At 49.6% G+C, this 24,715-nt stretch overlaps 8 protein-coding genes across 8 annotated transcripts; 3 read left to right on the top strand and 5 right to left on the bottom strand.

The window, feature by feature from the left end:
• Positions 1-578: 578 nt before the first annotated feature.
• On the bottom strand, positions 579-2,388 carry CCOS01_10410 (P450 monooxygenase; the record flags this gene model as incomplete). Its single annotated transcript, XM_060458566.1, has 5 exons — positions 579-1,000; positions 1,064-1,717; positions 1,790-1,889; positions 1,972-2,091; positions 2,149-2,388. 5 exons carry the CDS (start codon positions 2,386-2,388, stop codon positions 579-581), a joined length of 1,536 nt encoding a protein of 511 aa, XP_060310368.1.
• Positions 2,389-3,785: 1,397 nt separating this feature from the next.
• On the bottom strand, positions 3,786-4,366 carry CCOS01_10409 (uncharacterized protein; the record flags this gene model as incomplete). Its single annotated transcript, XM_060458565.1, has 3 exons — positions 3,786-3,884; positions 4,023-4,205; positions 4,313-4,366. 3 exons carry the CDS (start codon positions 4,364-4,366, stop codon positions 3,786-3,788), a joined length of 336 nt encoding a protein of 111 aa, XP_060310367.1.
• Positions 4,367-4,912: 546 nt separating this feature from the next.
• On the top strand, positions 4,913-6,550 carry CCOS01_10408 (tannase and feruloyl esterase; the record flags this gene model as incomplete). The annotated part of the gene is made up of 1 exon (XM_060458564.1): positions 4,913-6,550. One exon carries the CDS (start codon positions 4,913-4,915, stop codon positions 6,548-6,550), a length of 1,638 nt encoding a protein of 545 aa, XP_060310366.1.
• Positions 6,551-7,968: 1,418 nt separating this feature from the next.
• CCOS01_10407 (FAD binding domain-containing protein) lies at positions 7,969-9,638 on the top strand (the record flags this gene model as incomplete). The annotated part of the gene is made up of 4 exons (XM_060458563.1): positions 7,969-8,132; positions 8,177-8,514; positions 8,574-8,770; positions 8,838-9,638. The coding sequence occupies 4 exons, from the start codon at positions 7,969-7,971 to the stop codon at positions 9,636-9,638; spliced, it is 1,500 nt and encodes a 499-aa protein (XP_060310365.1).
• Positions 9,639-10,079: 441 nt separating this feature from the next.
• CCOS01_10406 (major facilitator superfamily transporter) lies at positions 10,080-11,729 on the bottom strand (the record flags this gene model as incomplete). The annotated part of the gene is made up of 3 exons (XM_060458562.1): positions 10,080-10,364; positions 10,427-11,134; positions 11,190-11,729. 3 exons carry the CDS (start codon positions 11,727-11,729, stop codon positions 10,080-10,082), a joined length of 1,533 nt encoding a protein of 510 aa, XP_060310364.1.
• Positions 11,730-12,822: 1,093 nt separating this feature from the next.
• On the bottom strand, positions 12,823-14,800 carry CCOS01_10405 (multicopper oxidase; the record flags this gene model as incomplete). The annotated part of the gene is made up of 4 exons (XM_060458561.1): positions 12,823-12,996; positions 13,065-13,967; positions 14,032-14,327; positions 14,395-14,800. 4 exons carry the CDS (start codon positions 14,798-14,800, stop codon positions 12,823-12,825), a joined length of 1,779 nt encoding a protein of 592 aa, XP_060310363.1.
• Positions 14,801-15,925: 1,125 nt separating this feature from the next.
• Positions 15,926-16,560, top strand: CCOS01_10404 (uncharacterized protein; the record flags this gene model as incomplete). Its single annotated transcript, XM_060458560.1, has 2 exons — positions 15,926-16,100; positions 16,172-16,560. The coding sequence occupies 2 exons, from the start codon at positions 15,926-15,928 to the stop codon at positions 16,558-16,560; spliced, it is 564 nt and encodes a 187-aa protein (XP_060310362.1).
• Positions 16,561-17,170: 610 nt separating this feature from the next.
• CCOS01_10403 (calcium-translocating P-type ATPase) lies at positions 17,171-20,867 on the bottom strand (the record flags this gene model as incomplete). The annotated part of the gene is made up of 5 exons (XM_060458559.1): positions 17,171-17,761; positions 17,816-18,031; positions 18,127-19,269; positions 19,321-19,751; positions 19,802-20,867. 5 exons carry the CDS (start codon positions 20,865-20,867, stop codon positions 17,171-17,173), a joined length of 3,447 nt encoding a protein of 1,148 aa, XP_060310361.1.
• Between the last annotated feature and the right edge of the window lie 3,848 nt (positions 20,868-24,715).

Raw genomic sequence — 24,715 nt, 5'->3', positions numbered from 1 at the left:
CCAACTCCAATTGAGAGCACATCGGCCTGGAAACTGACTACTCGACTCGCGCAAAGGTAAAAAGCTGGTGTCATGGCAGATCTCTTGATCCCGGGACTTCGTCCGGCCCCTCTCAAACAATCTCCAGGACCCGCACCGGAGTCCATAGCAAACAAGCCCTACCCTCCGGAAACGCGGTAACCCTGTCAAAAAACACAACACGTCTAGAGATGGGCCGTGAAAATTATATACACCACCCCGTCCGGTCCAATCCACCAAAGGCTCCATGGACTGATTCCGGCTTGCTCACGACAACACACCAAGCCATTGGATTCTATCCGCCCGGCTAGCTCAATCGGTAGAGCGTGAGACTCTTAATCTCAAGGTTGTGGGTTCGACCCGTAAGTTATAGCTCAATGCCACATGATGATCATGGAACATCATCGCTGACTCTGCCTAGCCACGTCGGGCTCAATTCCCGTCAGCGATTGACGCAATTTCTTTTTTCTTTTCTCGACACTTTTGTCCACCTTGTGGTTGAGTAAATTTTGAATCGTTTCTGCTCATTCATGTCTTGCTTCTCGTGTGTTGTCTCTCTCTCACAGCTCAATCTCTGGGGTCCTCGCCCTGCACCCAATAACCGTCCTGGGATCCGGCACAAAGCGACTGACGAACATGCTTGCCGGGGGCTTTCCTTCCACAATCCTCCAATCGTAGTTCATGATTAGATGCGCCAACACAATCTTCATCTCGTTGCTGGCAAAGAATCGTCCCGGGCACGCGTGCGTTCCATGGCCAAAGGCGAGGAACTCTGGACTCGTCGAGACAAACTGCCACCGGTTCTCCTGCCCCGGCTCTTCACGCATACGCAGGAACCTGTGGCCGTCGAACTTTTCGGGCTCGGGTCCCCAGAGTGCTGTATCGCGGGTGTTGTGTGTGGCTACGGTGATCAAGGTGCCCTTTGGGAGGTGGGTTCCGTCAGAGAGGGTCATGGCCTCTTCGACTCCGCGGTTCATGATATCTAGAGGGCGTGTTAGCAGGTCGTCGGCCCAAGATCCTCGCGGTAGGGCCCGAATGTGCTTACGAGGACCCAATATGTGCAATCGCTGGCTCTCTTTCATACAGCTGTCCATCAACTTCAACTTGAACAGACTGTTCTTGCTCCAACCCCTATCCTCGGTAAACACCTTGACAATCTCTTCTCTCAGCAGAGTGAAATACTCTGGATACGCCAGTAAATCATACAATATGGCAGTCACCACAGAAGACGTCGTGTGAATCGCCGCAAATGTGAGAAATAGCTGCCCAGCGACGACATCAAACTCTCGTCCGCGCCGAACATCGTCAATCCACGACAATGAATCCATAGGTCTTTCCTTCTGATCCCTCGCGAGCCTTCGCGCCGCAAGCTCCGGCTCCATAATCTTTCGTGCCTGCGTGATCTGACTTCGCAGGTAGTTCAGCGTCGGCACGAAGCGATGCACCAGTGGGCGGAGAAGGACAGGCCAGGCGCGCAGAGCTCTCCCTGCGCGGAGAATGACGCCGGTGAAGTTGATGGAGACTGCTATCCACTCTTTGTCGCGACAGAGACGATCCCCGAGGAGGATCTTTGCAGATAAGCGTGCAGCAAGTTGAGTGGCCACGGGAAAGAATCTGACTTCTTGCCATTCTTTGCTTGACGGGAGTTGTTCTCTGAGGATGAGAGACACCTCTTCGCGGAGTCGCTCCGTCAAGTACACTGAGATACAGATCAGCATTGGCGCTTTTGATGTCTTTGCCTGTCTCTCGCTGTTTCGAGGAGCTCACTTACTCAGTTCTTGGTTGAGGTTCTTCCGCATGGCTTCTTGTATGATTTCTCCCCTAAGCCCATCTTGCAGGATATCCAAGCCGGGATACCGCGTGAGCCATTGCTATGACCGCCGAGGTTAGAAGAATCTTGCTCATAGGCCCTGACCTTTGGTCATTTCAAAGTTCCCTATTCTACAGACTTACTCGGTCGATGAATCCGGTGAATGTTAAGCGTTTGTCATTCCGAACTTCGTCGCATAGACTCGGAGGCAGCATCACCAAGGGACCAAACGGGGATATCACTTGAAATGGCCGGCCATGTGTCTACGAATTCAGGTCAATATCGTGAATTCTCAAAGATTGAAGTCAATTTCAGTATACTTCTTTGAATCCTGCCCGCAAGAGCTCGAAGGCGTTGTTGTTCCATCTTTCTCTCGCCTTCTCATATGACCATTCTCCTCGTTCTTTGCCGATCAATTTGAAGCCCACGTACGGCTTATCTTCGCGGAAATGCCAAGCCAAAAGTCCTACAGCACCGAGAGAAGCGAGTAACAGTGTCGTCAAGGTTCCAAGCTGGTTCCATGGATGGTAGTCAACGAGAGGTTGTAGGAGGATGCCCATGTTGTTCCGGAGATTTGGAAGCCCTGCGATGGTGATCCTAGTCTTGACCGTCTTAGCGTAGCCTGGTAACGCGGGGAAGCTCGGCAGTTGTGACTCGATGTCAATGAGGATCTTGTGGCTTCAGGTTGCTCTTAGTTCTCTGCCCAAAGTAACTGGTTGTCTGAAGTCAGAAATGGATGGGTGTGCAGCGTTTTTTTTTCCTGCGTGCCGCTGGATGAAGAACACGATGGGGAGATATCAGACCTTGGGATGAAGTGGGATTTCTGTCCTTTATCCTGAATTGCATGCTACATTACTCGGTGTAACAGTATTTTGACTTTGCCATGGTTCGGCCTTTCGAATCCAGCGAGGCCGTGCTGATACACGCTGTGAACTCTATTTTAAGCTGCAGCGGGGGATGAAATCGGATCAGCTGCACGAACCCACAGACCCAGGGGTTCGTTGGAGACTGAAGCTCTTCACGGTGAGATATACCGAGAAGTGAACAAGGACTCCTGATTCACAATGAGTACTGACTAGGCTAGAAAGTGTGCCTCGAAAGAGATGTCTGATTACCAGTAACATGCTACGTAGTCCGAGTCTCTGAGTAGTTGATGCTAGATATTAAAGCAATATTGCGATTCCGGCTACATGGTACTCATTAGATACATCTCGCGCGTGCTTTACCAAAAACACCAACATGATGTATCAAACACTTGTATGAGCTACCCTACACACTGAAAGCCAACTACTAACAGAGATTGTAGCAAGTACTATCCTCATCAGCCAGCAGCCTGCAGACAAAAAGGAGGATAATTATCCAACGTAAGATAATGCACAATCAATAGGCGAAGCAAAAGACAATGTTGAAAGGGACGAGACTCGAACTCGCGCGGGTTGCCCCACCAGGAAACAGATGTTAAGCTGACCTTAACCTGGCGCCATAACCAACTCGGCCACCCTTCCAGGAGCCCAGATTCCACTGGAGCTGTTGTGGATGCGGATAAGTGGCAGGGAAAGCATCTATAATCTCGAGGCATGGGATATTTCTGCTTGTTGTGGAGCGTTGAGGAGTGCGGCAATCGAATGAGCTTCAATACGACTTAGTGCGGTGGAGTTGGGGTTGAGTGTGGTCTTTCGAGTGATCTAAGCCTATCACGACCCACAAGTAAAAACCGGGACTGGGCAAGAGGTTCCCGTGGAGTACTATAGATCATGATTAGGGATTCATCATGAATGGTGCTCACGAACGGGAGTCTTGAAATGCGAAGATCTAATTCTGGCTCTGGTCTGACAGCAGCAGAGAAGTTACAGCCCGTGACGGCAACTTTATCGCTCTAGGTTGGGTCCATATCATGCACGCCGCCTAGTCCTCTTGAACCCATATCCTCGATGTAAATGTTGACGTCCAAGGCACTCTAGTATGTGTTTTCCGAATAGATCACCTCGCAGCGCAATCGGTTGTAAAACCTGGGAAACCGTGCACTGGTTGCACTCGGTACAGTCAGGATCATTCTCTACCCATACCACAGATATATCAGGCCCTCATGCCAATCTCTTTGGGTTTCTTGGCTATCTTAACCTCCTCTCCAACCAGGTGGTTGTTCTGTCCCACCGGTCCGGCTGTGGAATAGCTCAGATGCAGTGGTAATTACCTCCCTGACGCTATCGGAGTTATCATCCTTGCTTCCAACCAACTTCCTCTCCACCATACTTCCGTCCCCGAATTCAGGCTCGCAAAGTACATGCATCAGGACAGCAGCGCATTGCTGTGGAGTGGGAGTCAGATCATCCGGACGCACTCCGTCACGGCAATACTCGGGATGAAAGATGAGACTCTGCGGACAGCCAGTTCGTTATCGGTATGAGTGAGGAGAAACGAGAGGAAATTGACGTGGTGTGATGTAGGCTCTGTTTTACTCACATAGACTGCTCTAGGACGAACCGCAGCGTTGCGGATACCTGGCGCCTTTCTGAGGCCACCAAGGCTTATAACCATGCTTAAGATTGCAGCGTTGTAGCTTTGCTGGAAAAGCACATCGGCGTGTGCGTTGACTGCACATAATTCTGAGCTGAAACTCAATCTAAGGCTTTCTATCCTTTCTTTCTTCCTTCCTTCTATCTTTTTTAAAAAAAACTCAAAAAAAACTTGATACTGCAACGTAACTATATATACCTTGAGGTAAAGCAAGATCAAATTCAGTACTTACAGTGGATCAGTAATGAGCCAATGAAGAATAATAAGAATGAGGGGAAAAGTAGAGACTAAAGCCAGGGCTCAAGACAGGGACCACGTGAGAGAATGAGTTCTGAGGTGCTCAAGGAAGAGGGGAGAAATGAGGGAAGCCACGCAGCTGCCAAGAACGACGTCAAATTAACCAGACTCCTTAAAGTCGGCATCGGTGCCAGGATGGTACCGATCGGGTGTTTTGACCACCGCAACGGCGAGCTCCGATTTGCAAAACACAGCCTCACGGGCATCAAGTCAAGTAACTTGGCTCTGGGAGCATAAGTATATATATACGACTCTAATCAAAGGTTTGTAATGAAGACATATCACTCCTTCACAGCAAACCTCTTCTTCTTCTCCGGTTACAACATGATCAACCTCTATTTTCTACTCCTTACTGGATTCTCATTTGCCCATTATCAGGCTCGAAATCTTGACATTTCCCGTTGCTCCCTCGAATCGATCACAGAGGTTTTACCTCCTGGTGTATCCATCAACTATGTCAACTTTGTCGCCGAGAATGGTACTTTTGGCGACAAAGCAGCCGTTGGAAATGCTACTGCGTTGCCACAAGGATGCGCAGTCGGTGTCAATCTCATCTCATCTGCTACTTCCTCCTACAACTTCGCCCTTTACATGCCCACCAATTGGAACTCACGATTCATGGCCACTGGTAACGGCGGCTTTGGCGGGTTTACCAACTGGGCATACATGGGAATGTTCTCTCAGTACGGGTTTGCATCCATGTCAACCGATACAGGACACATCTCTGGGTTCGGTGACACCTCTTGGGCCCTGAACAATCCAGAGGCCATGATGGACTGGGGATATCGTGCAATGCACGGCTCAGTTGTTGTGGCCAAGGCGGTCCTAACTGCGTACTATGGATCTGTACCGGATTATTCCTATTACGTTGCCTGCTCAACTGGAGGCCGCCAAGGTCTTAAGGAGGTGCAGGAATTTCCCGAGGACTTTGACGGCGTTCTTGTGAACGCGCCAGCTTGGTGGACAACCCGCCTTGGTGCAGCAGGCGTGCAGAGAGGCATTCTCAACTTGCCATCTGATGATCCGAAGCACATTCCAGTCTCTCTGCTGCAGCTCATCTTGACTGAGATGATCAAGCAATGTGATCCACAGGACGGGATCACGGACTCCATCGTTATGGATCCTTACGCCTGCGACTTCCGCCCTGAAGCCATGCTCTGCACCTCAACAAACAACAACGCCTCAAGCTGCTTGACGCCGCAGCAGATCAATACTCTCCGCCAGTTGACAAGCGATTATGTCGACGTTGATCAAACTTTTGTATTTCCCAAGCCATCACTGGGGTCAAGTCTTGCGTTTGTAGCGAGCGGCACGGAGGAGCCATCTGCGATCGGCTTACAATACGTCATCAACATGGTGGTGAACGACACAGACTGGGACTGGCGAAGTTTCGACTTCAACACCGTGAAGCTGATTGATACCATTGACCCCGGCAACTCGACTGCCGATAAATACGATCTATCTGCTTTCAAGAATCGTGGTGGCAAGCTGATCCATCTTCATGGCCTTGCAGATGACACAATCAGCAGCGGGGCAAGCATATACTTTTACGAGGAAGTTTACAAAGCTATGCAGATCAATCTTGACGACTTTTACCGTATGTTTCTGGTTCCGGGTCTTTTTCATTGTACTGGTAGCACCGCCGCGCCCTGGTACACCGGTATTTCGACGATTGGCGGAGCTACCCATGGCGTGCCGGGCAGCGACGATGCCGACCATAACGGAATTTATGCCATCATGCGATGGGTTGAAGAGGGTATTGCACCTCAGAAGTTGGTGGCTACAAAATACCATGAAGACAATGTCCTTCGAGGAATAGCCAGACAGAGACCTATTTGTCCTTACCCTCTCAAGGCTCGTTACGTTACCGGCGAAATTGATTTGGCAGACAGCTGGGAGTGCGCCTAGAAAGGATCGTTGGATTTCACAGACGGCGATATCAACAACACGGAGATGCGTTTTCTTTCTCTTTTTTTTTTGGATGGTATCGCATGGGACCTAATCATGTACAGTCCGAAAATATTCGTGGTATTTTGGCGGATCCGGAATTTGGACACCACTTCTGTATTGGACTAAAGGTAATTGGACGTAAATTAGAGGCGAGGTCACTGTTTATTAGTGCTGCTACCTTCGAATTGGTTATCGTGAGTGGACGCCAATAATGGACATATCTTTGTCTGGTACACCTGCAGCAGTAAGCGGAGAAGCACGTTATTGAATCAATATAGCCAAGGATTCCCCCAGGCGACTACACCGAGGGGCCATCGCTATCATTACGTATGGTCAGCTCGCTAAATGGGGAGGTAGATGTAACTCCATGTTCTCAAGAAACATGGCCTCTCATCTAGGTATCCTACATGAATAAGCCTGCAGCATCCTTTGTGATTTTCGCTAGGCCGCGACTCCGACTTCCGCATGCACTGCGGTGAATAGCTCAACAATCGAAACATTCATTGGGCCATGTCACACAGTCACGCAGCACACCACCAGCGGATCCACACACAGGGTAGGTAGGTGGCTTCAGACCACCTGCGTTGTAACACTCCCCCACGCCTATTGATGTCTATTGATTCTTGATGCCCAAGGTGGCCACCAATGTATCAGCGTCCTATCACCTTCTAGAAGATCACAGGTTCACCTGCAGGAGGGCAGAGGAAGGTTTTGTACTTTGCAGTGGATGGAGACAAAATCCATTACACCAGGCATTGACGAATGATCGATGTTGCCAGCGAAGAAATAAATAACGACTGCTCCTATCAGCTACCCACACCTTTCAATAGTCTGAGTAGAATGCCACTCGCTTAGGGTCAGCTTTCATGTGGAGCTGAAACTTGAGTACAGCGATGTTCCCTCAACATTTGGCTTTTCATCGCGAGGTTGTGTGGACTTCCGAAAAGCACGAGTACGCGAAAAGTCACAGCCGAAAATACGAAACTCTGAGCCTTTGAACAATCACCAGCATCGTTGTACCTAGCAGCCTGCCGATGTGATTTCCTATTGTAGTCGATGTGGCTGGATAAGAAGGTGTGTGATTGTCAGCACTTATGCGACCGTATCGTCTGATCCACTTGACAAGCGATGCCATCTAAAGCAGCATCGTGGCGCCCCAATTTCTACATTTACGGAAGGTGTCCAACTTGACAGCAATCGCATCTCAGAAATTTTGATTGGTACATGCAGAGGGAAGACCCATCTGACCTCAGCTGTGCTTGTTACATGATGTGTCTAGAGTATTTACATTAAATAGGCCTCTCGTGCCCCTCCTCCAGACTACGCTCGCAAGACTTTTGCATCACTGACTTTGAACTCTTGTCATCCTGCCCGTCATGAACATTGATTCATCAAGGCTATTGACGCTCTTCGTGTGTTTAGGGTTGGCAATATGCGTTGAGTCTCTATCTGCGACGTGTCAACAGCTTTCCGCATCGACGAAGATCCAACAATACCAGGGGATTGAGATAGAGTACACCCAGGAACAACAAAACTATTGGTAGGCTCATTAATCCAGCGCTGAATTATTTTAACCGCCAGTAGGTCGACTGCTTGCAGCAACCTGAAGCCAGACTGTATCCTGGTTCCAACGAGTGCTACAGAAGTTTCAGCTATTGTCACTGCCCTGCTTAATAACAAAGAGCAGTTTGCTGTTAAGTCGGGAGGACACAACCCGAACAATTACTTTGCAAGCGTGCAAGGTGGCCCTTTGATCTCTACAAAAGGGCTAAAGGAAGTCGTGTACTACAAGGAGAATAATACGGTCAGCGTCGGTCCCGGAAACAAATGGGAAGAGGTTCACGAAGCTCTCGAGGGAACTGGAGTGACTGTCGTTGGGGGCCGCATCGGGAATGTCGGCGTGGGTGGCTATCTTCTAGGAGGTATCTTGATGTTCAACTTCGGCGCCTGCATGGAATGAGGTATCTAACGTTCTTCAAAGGGGGGCTCAGTTTTCTCAGCACCCAATACGGCTGGGCATCGAACAACATAGTGTCAGCGGAGATGGTACTTGCAAATGGATCGGTAGTGACCGCTTCCAATACTTCCAATCCGGACCTTCTTGCTACCATAAAAGGAGGTGGCAATGCGTACGGAATCGTAACAAGGTATAACTTGCAAGCGCATGCAATAGGACAGGTAAGTGCTGTGGTCCCTCAACCAGCGACTTCCCATTGGCGACAGAATCTGCTAATACAAGGGGCAGATATGGGGCGGAAACTTGGTATTTGGCGGCGACAAAACAGATGAGATACTCGCGGCGATTCGAAACTTTACTGAGAATTATCATGATCCAAAGGCAGCCATCATCGCAACTTCAGAGTTGACTGTATTGAACAGCGTCAACATCTGGATCTTCTTTCTGTTCTACGACGGACCACAGCCTCCATCTGGAGTATTTGACGAATTCTTGGATATCCAATCGTCGCTCAACACTTGTAAGACGAGGTCCTACACCGACTTGCTCAAAGCGAACAACGTCTTCGTCTTGAAAGGTAGTGTTTACACTATCGCTACGGAGACGACACCTCTTCCGCCAGCTGCAGCAGGCGCAAAGGTGATGCGATCTTACTATGACCATTGGTACAACACGTCAGCTGTAAAGTCAGGAGTAGCTGGGATCATTGCCTCGATGGCTTTTCAGCCCATACCGAAGTCACTAGCCCGGGTCAGCCGAGAGAGAGGTGGCGATCTGCTGGATCTTGATGATGGGTTCGACAGAATCATCTTCGAGTTTGATTACTCCTACTTGTTTCAACTGGATGACGCTGCAGTTGATGATACCATGGTCAAATTGTATACTGGTATGAAGTCTCGTGTTGATGGATTTGTCCAAGACGGCACTCTTCCAGACGCCTACAGGCCCCTGTTCATGAACGATGGATACTTTCGACAAGACTACTGGGGAAGATTGAAGCCAGAGAAGAGAGAGTTGGCGGAAAGAGTGCGGGCTTCGGTTGATCCAGAGGGCCTGTTCCATAACAGGACCGGGGGATTCAAACTCTAAGTCCAAACCATCCAGATTCCAAGTATGCAGGATTCAACCCGCGTATTTTCGTGGTTAGCTTTGGTAATTGATTAAATTGCGTGATGTTAGGCCGAACTTATGTACTCACACCCAGCTTCTCATGAGCGAATCATTGACACCTCATCGCCTCGGATTCTCTTGAGTCTTGGCATCTACCAAAAGGCCAATATAAAGTATAGATCAAATGACCTTTCCAGAAGACGTTGGGCAGGCTAGGAAGTTACGTAAGAGCTCGTCGTATTACGACACAAACTTCCTCCTGTGAAAGCTCTGGCTTAAAGTAAATGCGCATGCAGAAGGCTGCTTGATATTCAAAGGTTCTCTGCAAACTCTGCATGTAAATTTCCAAACGCAGATAGGCCTCCAGAGCCTCGTGCCGTCGTCTTAACTACATCAGTCATTGTCAAGATAAAGATAACCTCAAAGGGTGTATCTAAACTCCTTGTTCATACGATCAGTCATATCGCTGAACTCGACATCCTTCAAGTGGCTAAGCTCTCCTGATTGAACAAATTTATCCCGTCGCTTATTTTCCCATATGTAATAGTACCTTAGCATCAACGTGAACATCATCGCCAACCCGCAGGTTACGATGATTGCTGTTTTGGCTGGGAGGTATCCGGGCGCAGACTCAGCCGTGAATGTCAAGGGTCCGATAATGTTACCAACACAGAAACAGATGAGCAAAGTGGCGTTCATGGTGACCTACGCTCTCCCGCATTAGTTCTGGATTAACAGAAAGACTGTCGAGAAAAAATCCCACGTACCTTCTTGGTGTGACCGGCGTAGTTGGCACCAACAAGAGAATATAACAAAGGCAAAGTTGCCCCAATACAATTCGTCATATAGTTTCCAATCAGTTTACCAGCTTTACTGTCCTCTGGTAGGAAAGCCATCAGCGCAGCTCCGACGACACCGGGTATCAGAAGGCAAATAATGTTGATAGCTCTTTGATTGAATCTCCCTGCCACGTTGGTAGCCGCTAGAATCGAGACGATACTGACTGCACCTGAAGGGATAGATAGAAGTGCAGTCTCCTTAGATGTGTACCCAAACCCCTTGATAATGGTGGCCTGAAACGAAGAGACGGCTCCATTGGGCACATTTGAAGCAATGGTGATGAGCGCCAAAAGATAGGTTTGTGGGTCTGTGAAACACTCGATCGCCTGCTCGCGCTTGAATCGCTTGTTTTCGATGCCAGTCTGGTTGCTTCTTAATCGCTCGATAGACCAAATTTTCTCCTCGCGGGAGAGGAAGCGTGCGCTCATCGGATTATCCGGAAGAATCAGAATTACCGTGATACCGATAGCAATGGTGATCAAGCCGCAGATGAGAAACATGATCTGCCATGAGGTAAAGCCGGAGCTGTGGTAGTGCTGAAAACCGAAAGAAATGAGGGAGCCGACGATAGTGCCGCCACCAGTGCCGAGATACCAGATGCCCATCCTAGGAGGCTGTTCTTGACGTTTGTACCACTGTAGACGAAACATTAGGAGCATTCAAGGACGTGAACATACGACGAAAACTGACCATGGTCGTAATGACGATGAGTGAAGGGGCAACAGCACTCTCAAAAACGCCTAGAAGGACTCTCGTCACAACTAGCCCGGCCCAGTTGTGGCAGGCTGATGTAGTTGCCAACACCGTACCCCACATGCAGACCATAATCCCAATGTATTTTGCCGTTGGGAATCTCTGCATGCCCCAAGCGTGAGGGAACTCGAATGCTAGATAGCTGACGTAGAATATCATGGCCAGTTGGGAGTATTGATCGCCAGTGATATTCGTGTCGCTCTGCAGCCCCATGACGTTCGCGTAGTTGATCAAGGTTTTGTCAAGATACTGGAGAATGTAACACGCAAACATGAGGGGAACGATTCGCCAGTCAATCTTGCGCTTTAAGAGGCGCTCATCCTCCGCTGTCATAGGTGTGACATCCCCGCCGTCTCGAAGAAATTCCAGCGCAGCATCAGCGTTCTTGATGTCCCTGACCTCTCCGACCAATACTTCAGACTGACCACCACCAAAGCGTGTGGCCTTTTCGACATCGATCTTTCCGTCGGAGCTCATGGTGATGGCGTGAGGAGACGCGGCTGGAACTTCTGGCTGTAGCAATAGTAGGGACGAGTGGCTCTGCCATCGTTATATGGGACTGCCCGTCGGAGCGCCTCTACTGATATCACGGCTGTCTATGACGCACCTATATCTAATGGGGTGTAAGGATCGCGTGGAGATGTTAAGCATGTTGGAGAACATCCCCATTCGCGCCCTCGATAAGTATGTGGCGATCGTCAGGCCGTTGCTGTTCAGACGAATCAAATGCTGCGTTGCGCCGAGAACCATGCCATTGCAGGAAGGTGACTGGGGTGTTGGTTGGGCCCGGTAGTCGTTATCTCTCAGTCCGGAAAAAAATGACCCGAAGATATCATCTTATTCCCGATCGTGGTGCGGCAAAACACGTCTGAATGCCGGTACAGCCATCCTATCATTATCTTGTTCAGCTGATAGCGCAGCGCTGCAGTTGAGGGGTTGCGGGGAATGCTCGGTGTCGGCACTGAAGACCTGAAGCAGGAAGAGTTGTTCGCTAGGCCTCGTACTGGAGCTAGCCGATGGCGGAACAACACAGTTGCTTGTGAGATGTCTTAAGCTTACTTGTGTCCATACTAGGAACAGGCGACCAAGTCATGTTATCAAACAAGTATTGGCGCAGAGTTGTTCTGCATGATAGTGATATCTTGAGATATGTTATCAGGCTGCAGATGTAAGTATCCAAGAGGCGGCAGCCCACTTCGTGCTGATGAATGCTCACTTAGCTTCACTCGAGAGTTAGTTAGTAATATTTTGTAATGGACACTACCCCACGTTGGTCCATGACACTACTTTCTATACATCCGTCACGCTTCTTGGTCCTGCTGATCATAAGTAATGAAGGCATCGGATCTCAACTGAAGTATCGAGCGTGCGGTTTTGGTACATGGGAGTGGGGCGAATTCCTCAAGCGAGGCCATGACAACCGACACGTAGTCCAAGCCTTATAGATAGGTGCTTGAGTGAAAAGTTTCAATTACATTATGGAACGTTTTCTGCCCTCTCTGCCCGTTGTATTATGGACCTTTATGACCCTTGAGCACGCATAATCATTCGATATTACTAGCCTCAAGCCTTAGACACCGGAATCATATTGATTCAAGTCAGACTGGACTACGTAGTTCATCCAGTTGGTGCAGGTCTGGTTCAGCACATCCGTGTCATAGGTGATCTCCGACTCTCGCTCAACGATTTGCACGGCAAAACCCTCCGAGGTGTGCCAAGCAATGTGGCAGTGCATCAACCAAGCCTAAATCGGACGGCAGTCAGTGGTCTGAAGATCTGGAGGCAATTTAATGTGATCGAAGAGGTACTTACACCAGGGTTATTCGTCTTGAATGCGATGACCAAATATCCACTGCCTGGCATCATAGCTACGTCTCTTCTGGGAGCGTTTACCAAGGTCAGACGATCGGTCTGAGTGCTGTCAAAGTTACCGTAACCAGAGTCGAGAACCCAGAAGTCGTGGCCGTGAAGGTGCATGGGATGGTCCTGAGCAAAAGGCGAGTGAATGACCATGTACACCCACTTGTCAGCGTCAGGCAGGTGGATAACGTTTTGCTTGGTGAGCCAAGTAGAGTTCTTTTGCGAGATTTGCATGGCGGTGGGGTACTCCCATTGGGTATGCATGGAAGTCTTGTTCATCGTCCACAGGAGGGCGTTGTCTGTGACTTCAACGGCAACCTTCTCATCTGCGCTGATGTAAGTGTCAGACGCGTTGATGGCGAGGTAAGGCACAAGGTTGGAGGATGCCTCATCCAAGCATGAGTCAGTGTAACTGTAAGCCGAGGTCGTGGGATCCGAGGTGGAAGAGTTGGAGTAACGAATGATACCCTTGACATCGTCAACAGCATCAGACTCGGAGCAGGACTCTTGTGCAATGGATCGCAGCCAGAAGTCGCCGTCGGTCAGGTCCTTAGCCTCCACAATGATGTCGTAGCGCTGGCCCATACCAATGCTCAATTGCGTGGCGTTGTACGGGACGATGGGGACAAAATCTGTTGCGATAATCTCCATGGTATGATTGTCGATCATGAAACGGAAGTGATTATCTGCGGCGGCGTTGACTAGGCGAAGGCGGTACCTAGTTCCGGGTTCGAAAATTGTTTCGAATCTAGAGCCCATGGTGTCGTTGAAGGTGTTGGTGCCGTTGATCAGACCGTTGACTGCTGTGGGGGGACCTCCCGTAGCAGCTTTGGTAACGAGTTCATCTGCCGTTTGCTGGATGGAAAAGTCAATCAAAAGTTCTTGAGTTCTTGCCAAACAGTCCAAGCATTCAACTCACGTGATACCAGTCGTTGAGGAAGAGATGACCTAAGTCGACGTCGTAATTTGCCGAAGCCGGTCCGTTGATAGTGATGCCACCAAAGACTCCATCCCATGCTTGAACGTAGAAGTGAGAGTGATACCAACCGGTGCCGTACTCAACAGCTCGCCATTTGTAGGTGTAAGTGTCGTTGGGGGCAATGGGGCACTGGGTGATACTAGGGACACCATCCATTTGATCCGTCCAATTCTGTCTGATGCCATGGAAGTGAAGACCGGTACCGTTTGTCTGAAGCGAGTTTTTCAGGTGGACAACTGTCAAAATTCAGTGTTAGCCCCTCGAATCAAGATCAGGCTTGTGTCCCTGTATGTGATTACGTACCAACAGTGTCACCCCAGTCAGCAATAATGGTTGGGCCGGGGAAGGATCCGTTGATGAGCTGAACTGGCATCTCGTATCCATCTGGAGCGGCTGTGCCATTCTCAACATTGAACCAATATTCTCTCACTACGCCTGTATCCGGGACCTCATCGTAGTAGTTTGTAGATAGGTCGAAACCTTCAGTCCAGCAAGCTCTGTTCGAAGGACTGTTGACGCACGTGGCACCGGAGCCAGGCAAACCAGACGAGGCAGATGAACTAGGCGAGCTTGAACTGGCAACAGCCTCGATGACTGGGGATACGTCAGCAGAACCACCGGCGGTCTGGTGTCTGTTTGATGTACAAGCCGCAGTGGCACCAGTAACGACAGCTACTGCCCAAGTGGCGAGAAGCTTCCCGCAAACCATTGTGATATCAAGTAAGAAACAACGAAAGACTATTAGCCCACAGCCGAAACAGTGAGAAACGAGTGTTGAAGTCAACGATTAGAGAAAAGAAGTGGTTGAGAAAACACAACGAAATCTGCCCCGTCTGCTGGTCTCATTTATATCCTTTTAGGTTTCGATGGTCACTGAGAAGTTGGGGACAACTCTAAATATTTGATGTCTCCATCCCTCTCTTCGCAATTCTTTGGACAATTGAACCACTCCGCCTTTCATGATGCGGGATGTGGGCTTTGGTGATGAACAACAAAAAACGGATTTTGCCGTCGGTTTGGGCGTCTTGCGGAGCAAGATGACTGTCGTCTTGTGGGTGCAAACAGAGTTTCTGCCTCGCAGAGACTAAGTTGTCCCACATAGTACGGTGATTCCGCACCGGGATAACCTCCTCAGCCCAGCAGGCCGCGATAGATTACACGTCGACTACACGTCAAACCTGCCAGTGAAGTGAGAAGAAAGCCTGCATCGGTGGGGCTGTGAGGACGGGTCAGATGGGGATATCTATTTCCAGAGTGGCCGTGGGCATTATGGTTGATTCACCGTTAAATGAGATGCGGGTGGTGATGGATCTAGCCACTCACCTTAAGCCATGCAATAAGGCTGACCTGCACCCGCAACGTTGGAAGAATGACAGCCGCAACAGAACTTCAGATGGAGGATCCCGGAACGGCCCCATTTCTCCAGGGGTAAAAACATCAGAGCCTTCCTAGTCAGGAATAAACCCACAACTTTGACAGCTCTGACTTGTTTATTTTGCTGTCTGTGCTTCCCGAGGGTGGGCTTCGATTGCGTTTACGAGCTCGGAACTGCCCCTCTTTGCCAAAAGAACCAACGACGATCACCGGGCAAGCGGCATCTCAAAATCGGCAATGTGGGGGGCAATGCTTAGCATCTCCTTGTGGGTTGGGTGTAAGTGGTAAACTCCGCGGTCTTTAAGGATTACGCCAACCTGGAAAGTCTCTGTTGTGTGAATCGACATCTATGTGCTCCGCGTTCTTCGTTGCTGGATTTCTGACTTAACCCGGCCGCATTCCTGTCCCCTCAGCCCCGATCTTGCCAAAGGCTCTTACCTTTAGTTCAGTCGCTACCAAAATGCATTTGTCCAAGGTCGGAGTTCTCGCTCTCCTGCAGGCCGGTCTCATCTGTGCCTCAGCCATCTCTCCCTCGTGGAACGTCAATGTCAAGCGAAAGGCCGAAACAAACGCAACACTTTACGCTTACGGAACGAACTCATCTTCATGGCCTATTGCTTATGGATTGGATGACGGTATGTATTCCAGTCATCCGTATAAATCAAGTTTTGGGGTGACAACAAGCGTTGCTGACTTCACCACACAGGATATCTGTACATCACTCAGACCCCTGACGATGCCAATGCCAACCTAGTCCCGATCACTTGGGATCTTCCGTCCATCACGGGTGAGAACTGGAAGGTCAATGGCACGTTCGTGAACGGAACATCTGCTGGCTCTTTGACCATCACCGACAGCGAAGATAATGCAATGGGTCTTACTCAAATCCCTCAGGCAGTCACTGTTAACCAAACTACCTATGGGTGGGCGCTTTTTGCGACACAGCTGGTGTACAACAATAACTCACAGCTGGAAGCGCAATTCTGGGCGAAGCCATCTGAATGGGAAGACACCTATCTTCTGTTCTGGAACGCAGACGACCTCGTTTCCACCGGAAGTTTCCCTGTGGTCGTCAAAGGGGTCGAAAATTCCTAGAGTACGCATCGTCTGTTATTTGTTAGCGAAGGCTATCCAAATTCGCTATAATGCGTCTTTTCTCAAGATGGTGTAGGGCAAGTTGGTTGATGGACTTAATTTTCGTGCTGTGAAAAGTCGTAATTACATCAACTATTTTCAGAGAAAGGAGCTAGAATATCTATTTCCGTCCAGAAATCTATTGTCATCAGTTGGAGTTGAGTCTACCTAGGTGCAAAGACACTGTGTGAGCACCTCATGCATTGTTAAACGAGGATGCTAAACCTTCGAAGATACCAATTCCTACATTCAGAACTTGAAACGATTGAGACTCCAATTGATAACAATATGCACTCTTGGTGGTAACAGGCGACATTTTACTATTTCTTCTTTTACGATTACTTATATGTAGCGACAGTCTTTTCAGTCGTTGTATGTTCCAAATATCCAACGTGAAGTGAGTCTCCCATCCGAGGATCAGACTCCATGAGAAAGACACCTTGAAGGATGCCACGAAAATACCGCCCAAACATTCCATGCAAATCAATAAACGTCGCCTCTGTGATAGAGGTCTTTCCGTGCCTTACTCTACCATGCCATGCCATGCCACTTCCCGCTTATGGGGGTTTCATCAAAGTTGCTGCCCCTTTTCCTCGGGTGGGGCGACAATAATTGTAGCAGGTACTTCCTCATCTGATGCGGTAGCATCTCGTTGCTTTCGCTTGAACAATCGGCCAACAGGCGCAAACATTCTCCCGAGGAATCTGTACACCAGTACAAAAGGCTTTCCGACGAAAACAGCCACTCTTTCAAACCAGACATCCGGAAATATACGGACCAGCACACCCCATGGCAAAGACATGAGGGCGATCACGACGGAGATGGCCCACTGGGTTCCGTTGAGGCCACCCTCCTTGATCTCAAACACGCGACCGCCAATGAAAACGATCCCCACCTGAAGACCAACCATCAGGAGGTTGATGAAAATAAAAAATTGATTGCGGTGGACACCCTCGAGCACGTTGAACTTGTTATCGAGGCGTCGATTGTTGAATTCGTTGAAGATTTGCATCCAGACAAAGGTGTTGAAAATGACCGTATCGAGTTGCAGCATTTGATCCTCGCTATTTCTGTCGTAGTTGAGAATCTCGGGGCCGGCGAAGTAAAGGGTGAGTGTAATGATGAGCTGGAAAATAGCTTGTCCAATAATCATCTTCCACATCTAAAGTTGGCTGTCAGCTGTGTTTGCAGGATTCAGCAACGGAGAAAGGCTTACGTTGATGGTGATAAGTGGTGCATCCTTTCTTTGAGGGGGCCGGTCGAGAATCTTGTCGGTCGGAGGATCCGTTGCCAGTGCGAGCGCAGCAAATGTGTCCATGATGAGGTTGACCCAAAGCAATTGAACAGCTTTCAGCACCGGCTCCATATGAGGGTCATACATGGCTGTGATAAACGCCAAGAGGACAGCAGTGATGTTAACGGTAATTTGAAACTATATCGTGAACATTTAGCAACCTGGTGATGCGTATTTGAGTGACTGGGGGCAACAGCCAGGTGACTAGTCGCCTCAATCGATTAGGAACTTACTTGAAGAAACTTTTGAACGGCATCATTGACTGCGCGACCCCACTTGAGTGCAGTCACGATCGATGCGAAGTTATCATCCATGAGAACAATTGCGGAAGCCTCCTTGGCCACTTCGGTACCTGAGATGCCCATCGAAAAGCCAACATCTGCGGCCTTGAGTGCGGGAGCATCGTTCGTACCATCACCTGTGACAGCGACCGTCTCTCCGAGAGCCTTTAATCTCGTCACGAGAATCCGCTTGTCTTCAGGAGACGAACGAGCCAATACCTGTAGCTTGGGAAGAATGTTATTCATGTCCTCATCAGAAAGTTTCCTGAAAGCTGGTCCTTCCATAATCACTCCCTGAGAGCCGGTGAAGATCCCGCACTCTGTGGCGATAGCTTGAGCGGTGACGATGTTGTCGCCAGTGACCATACGGACTGTGACGCCAGCATGCTGCGCAAGCCTGACCGCCTCGGGAACACCCTCTCGGACGGGATCTTGAATTCCAACAATGCCGAGGAACACTAGGTCAGAAGGCGTCAGTAGAGACTCAAGCTTGACGTGTCCATCTTCTGAAGGCATGTTTGTAGGCGGCCACTGGGGGTAGTCCTTGTACACGATGCCAATGGTCCGAAGGGATCGTCGAGCGTATTCGTTGATGGTTGATTCGAGAGATTGTCGCTCGGTGAACGTCATGGGCTCTTCAGTCAAAGTCTCCAGCTGAGTCTTAGATGAACAGTACCCAAGCATAATTTCAGAGGCACCCTTGACCAGCACACGATATCCCTTCGAGGTGTCGCGAAGTTTGATGACCGCGGCCATACACTTCCTTCCGGAATCAAAGGGAAGCATCTGCACGACTTGCTCATTGGCACGGGCCTCAGCAAGTGACTGAAGACCAAGGTGATCTTTCGCCAACTGTAAGAGTGCTGTCTCGGTCTTAGATCCGATGAAAGTTGCCTGACCATCCTCTTGACCCTCAAAGGCTGTGGAGTTCACAGCAACCGACTGAACGATAAGTTCCTTGGTTCCTGTAGGCAAGCCAGCGGCCCATGTAGTGACGTGAGGTGTCCCCGATGTCTTCTCATTGTCGGACTGGGACAATGCAGTGAAGCTAGTGGTGGAGAAGGTGCCGGCCACGACCGTCATCTTGTTTGTTGTCTGTACACTGTCAGTTGCTGCTCGGTTCATATCAGGAAGAACGAATCATACCAGAGTGCCTGTCTTATCCGAGCAGATTGTCGTTGCGTTACCCATGGTTTCGCAAGATCGAAGTACGCGAACGAGGTTATTCTCCTTGAGAAGCTTCGTTGTCGCGAACGCGAGGGCAAGAGTGACGGCCAGCGGCAAGCCTTCAGGTACAGCTACAGCAATGATAGCAATAGCAACGACAAGCAAGTCCATGAAAGTCGATGCCTTGTCAGCAGGCAGTCGGTCATCACCAGGAAGACTGGCAACGAATCTGAAAAGCAGGATGAAGAACATCAGAGCCGATGCACCTCCGCCGAGCTTGGCGATGGCGATGGCAAGGCGTTCAAGCTTCTTTTGTAGAGGTGTAGCTTCGATATCGTACCGTACAGACATCATGATCTTGCCGAAGCTGCTGTGGACACCAACAGAGGTGCAAATGTAGGTTCCCATACCTGCAATTTATCAGCTTATAAGTTTGAAGGATAGGCGGTAAAGATCGTACCTTCGAGAACTTTGGATCCTGAGATGATAAAGGGGTCCAGGTCGTCATGATTGTTGTGTTTAGAGTCCAGAAGCTTCATGACTTGGTCGCCAGCAGTCTTCTTAAGAACATCGGATTCACCAGTAGCCGAAGACTCGTCGCACTTAACTTCGTGTCCTTCAATCAAGATTCCATCGGCAGGGACCATATCGCCAGGCTCCAGATGGAGCACTTCGCCTACCAGGATCTCGTTAACATTGATCATAACTGATTTCCCGGAACGAATGACCTTGACTTGACGGTCATCCTTCTTTGTGTTCAGCCTGACGAATGCCTTCTCCTTCTGCCAATCGTTGTGGGATCCGACGAGGACGACAATGATGACCGCAGCGCAGATGGCGACGCCTTCGACCCAGTCGACAGAAGCCGGTGCGCCTGCAGGCCTTTCAACGCCGAGTGTCTCGTATAGTCCGAGGGCCAAAGAGATGACTCCGGCAACCGTCAAGAGAATAAGTACCGTTTCATTGAACGCGATCCACATCAGTTTCCAGATCGACTTGGGCTTCTTTGGCGGCAGTACGTTGCGACCGTAAACACGGGTACGGTCCACGAACGGTGCCCCGGAAGACGGCACATGCTTCTCTGTCGTTGGGGAAACCGGTTTGCTATCGTTGTGGTTGTCGACTGCTTCATTAAAACTGATTCTTGATCTGACGCCTGCTTCGTCGACACTGAGACCACTGCGTACATCGGTCTGAACGCCACGAGCAATACCTCGGAGCCCGCCGAGCGCTCTGAATGCTGAGAGGGACTTGGGGTTCAGCAATTTGTTGAGTTGGCCGGGGGAAAACGCGAATGGGTTGTTCTCCACGTGAAAGTCGCGCTCCGTGCCTGGGTCAGGCCTCAAAGACGATTCAATATCTTCAAGATTGAGGCTCGCACCAGCGGTACTGGGGGCAGCGGTGGTCCCGGACGGCGTGAGAAACGGATTGGACCCGTCCGGGGCAATAGTGTCGGCATCACTCGTGGCCCGCGAACGGGAGTCCGCATGTGGGGGGTTGGGGCTGAGAAACTTATCAGCCATCATGAAGGGATGTCATGTATAGCCCGGTAGAAAAAGAGAAAGTGCTGTCGAGCTCGAAAGCAAGACGTGCCGAACAAGCGGCGCCCAGAGAATATGAATACTCTTCCAAGGGCAGCTTTCGCCGGGCTACCTCTTTCAAGCTTAGCCATCCAACCTCACCTTCATCATAGCTCTCCACTTTCCGACAGAACGGCAAAAGCAAAAGAACTCAAACCCCGGCCGAATCAGCACTGCCACACTTCAAGAGACTTATTACTGAGGAACCAATATTCCTGATCCCATCTGATAAGCCCGAATTAGGTAGATTGGGGCCGGGAAATCGTTCTGACAAGCTTAAAGAAGCAGGCATAGCACCGTGTGTGTGGAGAGATGACCCGCCGGAATGCGGCCCAGGTCAGCCTCAGAAACCAACGAACAGCACATGATGCAGGCTTGGCAGTTTAAGAGAGCATTCACAGGAGCTCTGGTTGATGATCAAAAGTAGCTAGAGGTGTGAAGCTTGCAGAAAACGGGAAGGAGGAGGCGAGAAAGGCGAAGACTAGCTTGGGGATTGACAGAAATCTTAGCAGAGACAGGGGTGAACGAGGGATTTTCGAGCAAAGAATAAGCGAGATGATGGTAGGATCAGACGAGTTTGCGAGGAGAGGGGAAGGTTTAGCCGTACATGACAGACAAGAGTCTAGATGGCACGGATTTTGCTTCTGTTCCTCGCACTGGAGACAGGCCAAGAGTCAGGCAAAAAAAGGGGTTTCAAATCCTATTTGGCAACGGAAAAACAAAAGGTTCTCCAATATGTCGTCGGTGGCATGTCAAGAGCTTCAATGGAAGGTCAGGCGGAGCACGTGTGCGGTTGATACGACCTCGGCAAATCTTTCCCTGTCAACATCTCTCGTCACCTCCAGCGACATCCTGCTGGCAATCACTTGGGGCGGGGGCAACCCCACCCGATCAACAAGTGTTTCCAGCTTCCTGTAGGTTGCTCATCGGTGTTCGGGCGGAGTAAGCTCCAGTTCATCATCCGTACTGTTTCCCGCGCGCGCTTTGACTCAGGGGCGGGATCATGTTGCAAAGCTGTTGAATCGTGTGGCACTTTGTTTCTTGGCTAAAAGAGCTGTCGTTTCCGCTGGGGAATTTTCCTTTTGTCAATATTTCATAGCGCCATGTTATGACCATTGTCAAGACAGAGTCATCGCATTGAAGGACGTTCTCTAACATGCACAGCCCGGCCAAGAGTCTCGAAGAGCCTCACAGAGTCTGAGGTTGGCACGGAAATCTGATCTCCACGGAGTACGAGACCGGTCATGTCGAGCCGAAAGCCCCTCACCCGCTGATCACACCTACTACTGCATCGCAATAGAAAGCCAAGAGTTTGCTGACTCCTTAGCTTCGCCATCTCGTTTTCAAAACTTGAGTCCAACTCTCAGCATGCACATATTGCCGTTGAATTGATGCGACTCTGAGCTCGGAAGTCACTGTAGCCGATGCGAGCTATCCAAGAAGTCCGGTCGGCAATAATTACTGGCGCAAGCCGGCGAGCGCTTACGTTGGTCGCCGGCGGGAGGTCGCAATCGAGCATGTGGGGAAATTCCAGCCTACAATTGACTCGCGCTCGCGTTCGCTTCAACATGCACATCAATTTTGACCGCCAATTCAATCGGTGGTATTCTACGGTAGACAGTGTCAACGCCAACTGCAGACATGCCAATCCAGTTTGCTGTACGGCGCGGAATCTTTGTCGCCTCAATTGCGGCTCTCTGTCTCGACCTACCTACTCTAGGTAGTATTATACGCTGCTGCCTATCGCATGTAGAGACGAGTTCAGAATCTCTTGAATGTAGGGGCCCTTACTATCCGTTTTGAGCCGTGTTTCCGCGGCCTTAAGCACGACTATCGATGACAAGCTTTTTCATTCTGAGCCTTAGCGTAACTCAGGTCTTAACAACACGCACTCAGAAGACAGTCGAAATCATGGCATTAGCAGCAGTATCAAAGACAGCTTTTCGTTGAAGCATTTAGAACTGCTCTTCAAGGGCTCAGAACCAGTTCTATTATCAATACAGGCCGATCAACGAGGTACAACGATGACCAACAACTTCTGGAGCTCTAATATTGTTTCGTTGTCTCGTCCATCGCTCGGTATAGTGACAGGATGAGCAGGACGTTAGACTTGGCCTCGACAGCAGCTTTAATTGGATTGCCATTGCTTCAGGCGACTGCTGTCTGTCTTCATGTTGGTATCTGGTCGGCCCGTTCACCTACGCTAGACTCACCAACGCACGACAAATAAATTAATACTATCGTGATCAATAGAGAAACTTCTGATTGAACGATTTCCAAAAATCCCTAAGCTCTGAGGGATGCTTACTTCTACAGCAGGCAATATAGCTGTTCTCGAATCAAGTTGCAGTAAGACCCTGAGAATAAATAGCTACAGGTACCAACATGCTTCTAATCAAAGGAACAAATTTCGAGGTTGAATGATTAGGGAATCATGAGCGTGAACACATGAATTGATCGTGGGGAAGTAAGGTATCGAGCGATACGACTTGAATGGCGTCATACGGGACATGCCGTGGGCACTCATGTGGCGGTGGAGAAGGGAGTTTGAACTTAATTAAGTCAGGTGAACAACACACAAGTGAAGGAGTGGCCTCAATTCATTGGTATAAGTGTGATTAGTATGAATTAGAAGCTATCAGTCGGTTCTTAGATTGAAGACAATATTTCAGCTGCCTTACCATAAGGTAGACAAGTCTTGCATGTGCAGCAGTCATCTTTACTTAAGGTACCTACTCACCTACCTTACCTGACACATATGTAGATGCGATTTTTCGATTTTGTCAGCGGGAGCAGCTGGTAGTCGCAGCTTGAGCGTGTAGAGTTTTGTATTTTAAATCTCAGGGAGAGTACGTTTGTCTCAATATGTGTGGATGCTTTCCGCAAGGCTGGATACTTCAACCGAGCTTTCCAAACCTCAAAAAACGCCTTTTTGGTCAAGTACTAATCTTAACTCGAATATTGCTTATACCACCCAAGACATTTTAATTGTCTCGAATCGCGTGATCGGCGGCCCGCAGGCCCTTTCTTGAGAACGAGTTCCAACGCGCAATCAAGAGCCGACTAGAATGGACAACTTGGGTACTTGTTTTTCTGTATCGGGCATAACGGATTAGGCACTGATCATATGAAACTTTCTCTTGTCTAATAGGTCCCTGAATAGACACGCATCGAGATTGTGGAGGGAAAGGCTAGTGGACCGGCTACAAGCTTCAAAGTTGGAACGAAAACATTTCCTGGGCTATTGAGACAAGCGGGGAGTAGGATAGCAATGATTCAATAGCATTCAATGGCATTTCGCTCAGCAGACAATGACTGAAGCACATTCCATTTCCGTCAAAAATTGTAGTCAAGTCTCGTTATCTTGGTGCTGGTCTTCTTGAGGCATATCTCCTTCCCGAACCTCCTCAGTCTGTTTAGTTGGGCCACGATATGTACCATGGTGCTCCTTAGAGACGCTTGCTATCTTAAAACATACGATTTCAAAAGCTAAGAAGTAAAGCCAACAATAAGGTAGTTAGGCTTCATAAGAACCTTCACCTCGTCCTACCCATCGACGCTTCGTCGCAGGGGTCTAGCGCTTCTTCGCTGAAGAATGTGATTCGACCACTCGCACTCTCTCTGTAACTCCACAGTTCGAACCCCGCGGCCCGGACCAGGCAACGGGCGACTAGGGTTCGAATCCGACAGCTCGGTCCAAGGTCTGCTGTAGGCAGTATTGTCCGGTAAACACTCAAGACTCGGGGTCTAGACCATCAGGCTCTAGCCAAGTATCATGGCCATCTACGCCGTCA

Source organism: Colletotrichum costaricense (assembly GCF_030867565.1).
Source record: "Colletotrichum costaricense strain IMI 309622 chromosome Unknown Scaffold_11.1, whole genome shotgun sequence".
NCBI lineage: Eukaryota > Fungi > Ascomycota > Sordariomycetes > Glomerellales > Glomerellaceae > Colletotrichum > Colletotrichum costaricense.
The sequence above is the reverse complement of the archived record's forward strand: the minus strand, read 5'-3'. Positions and strand labels throughout refer to the sequence as shown.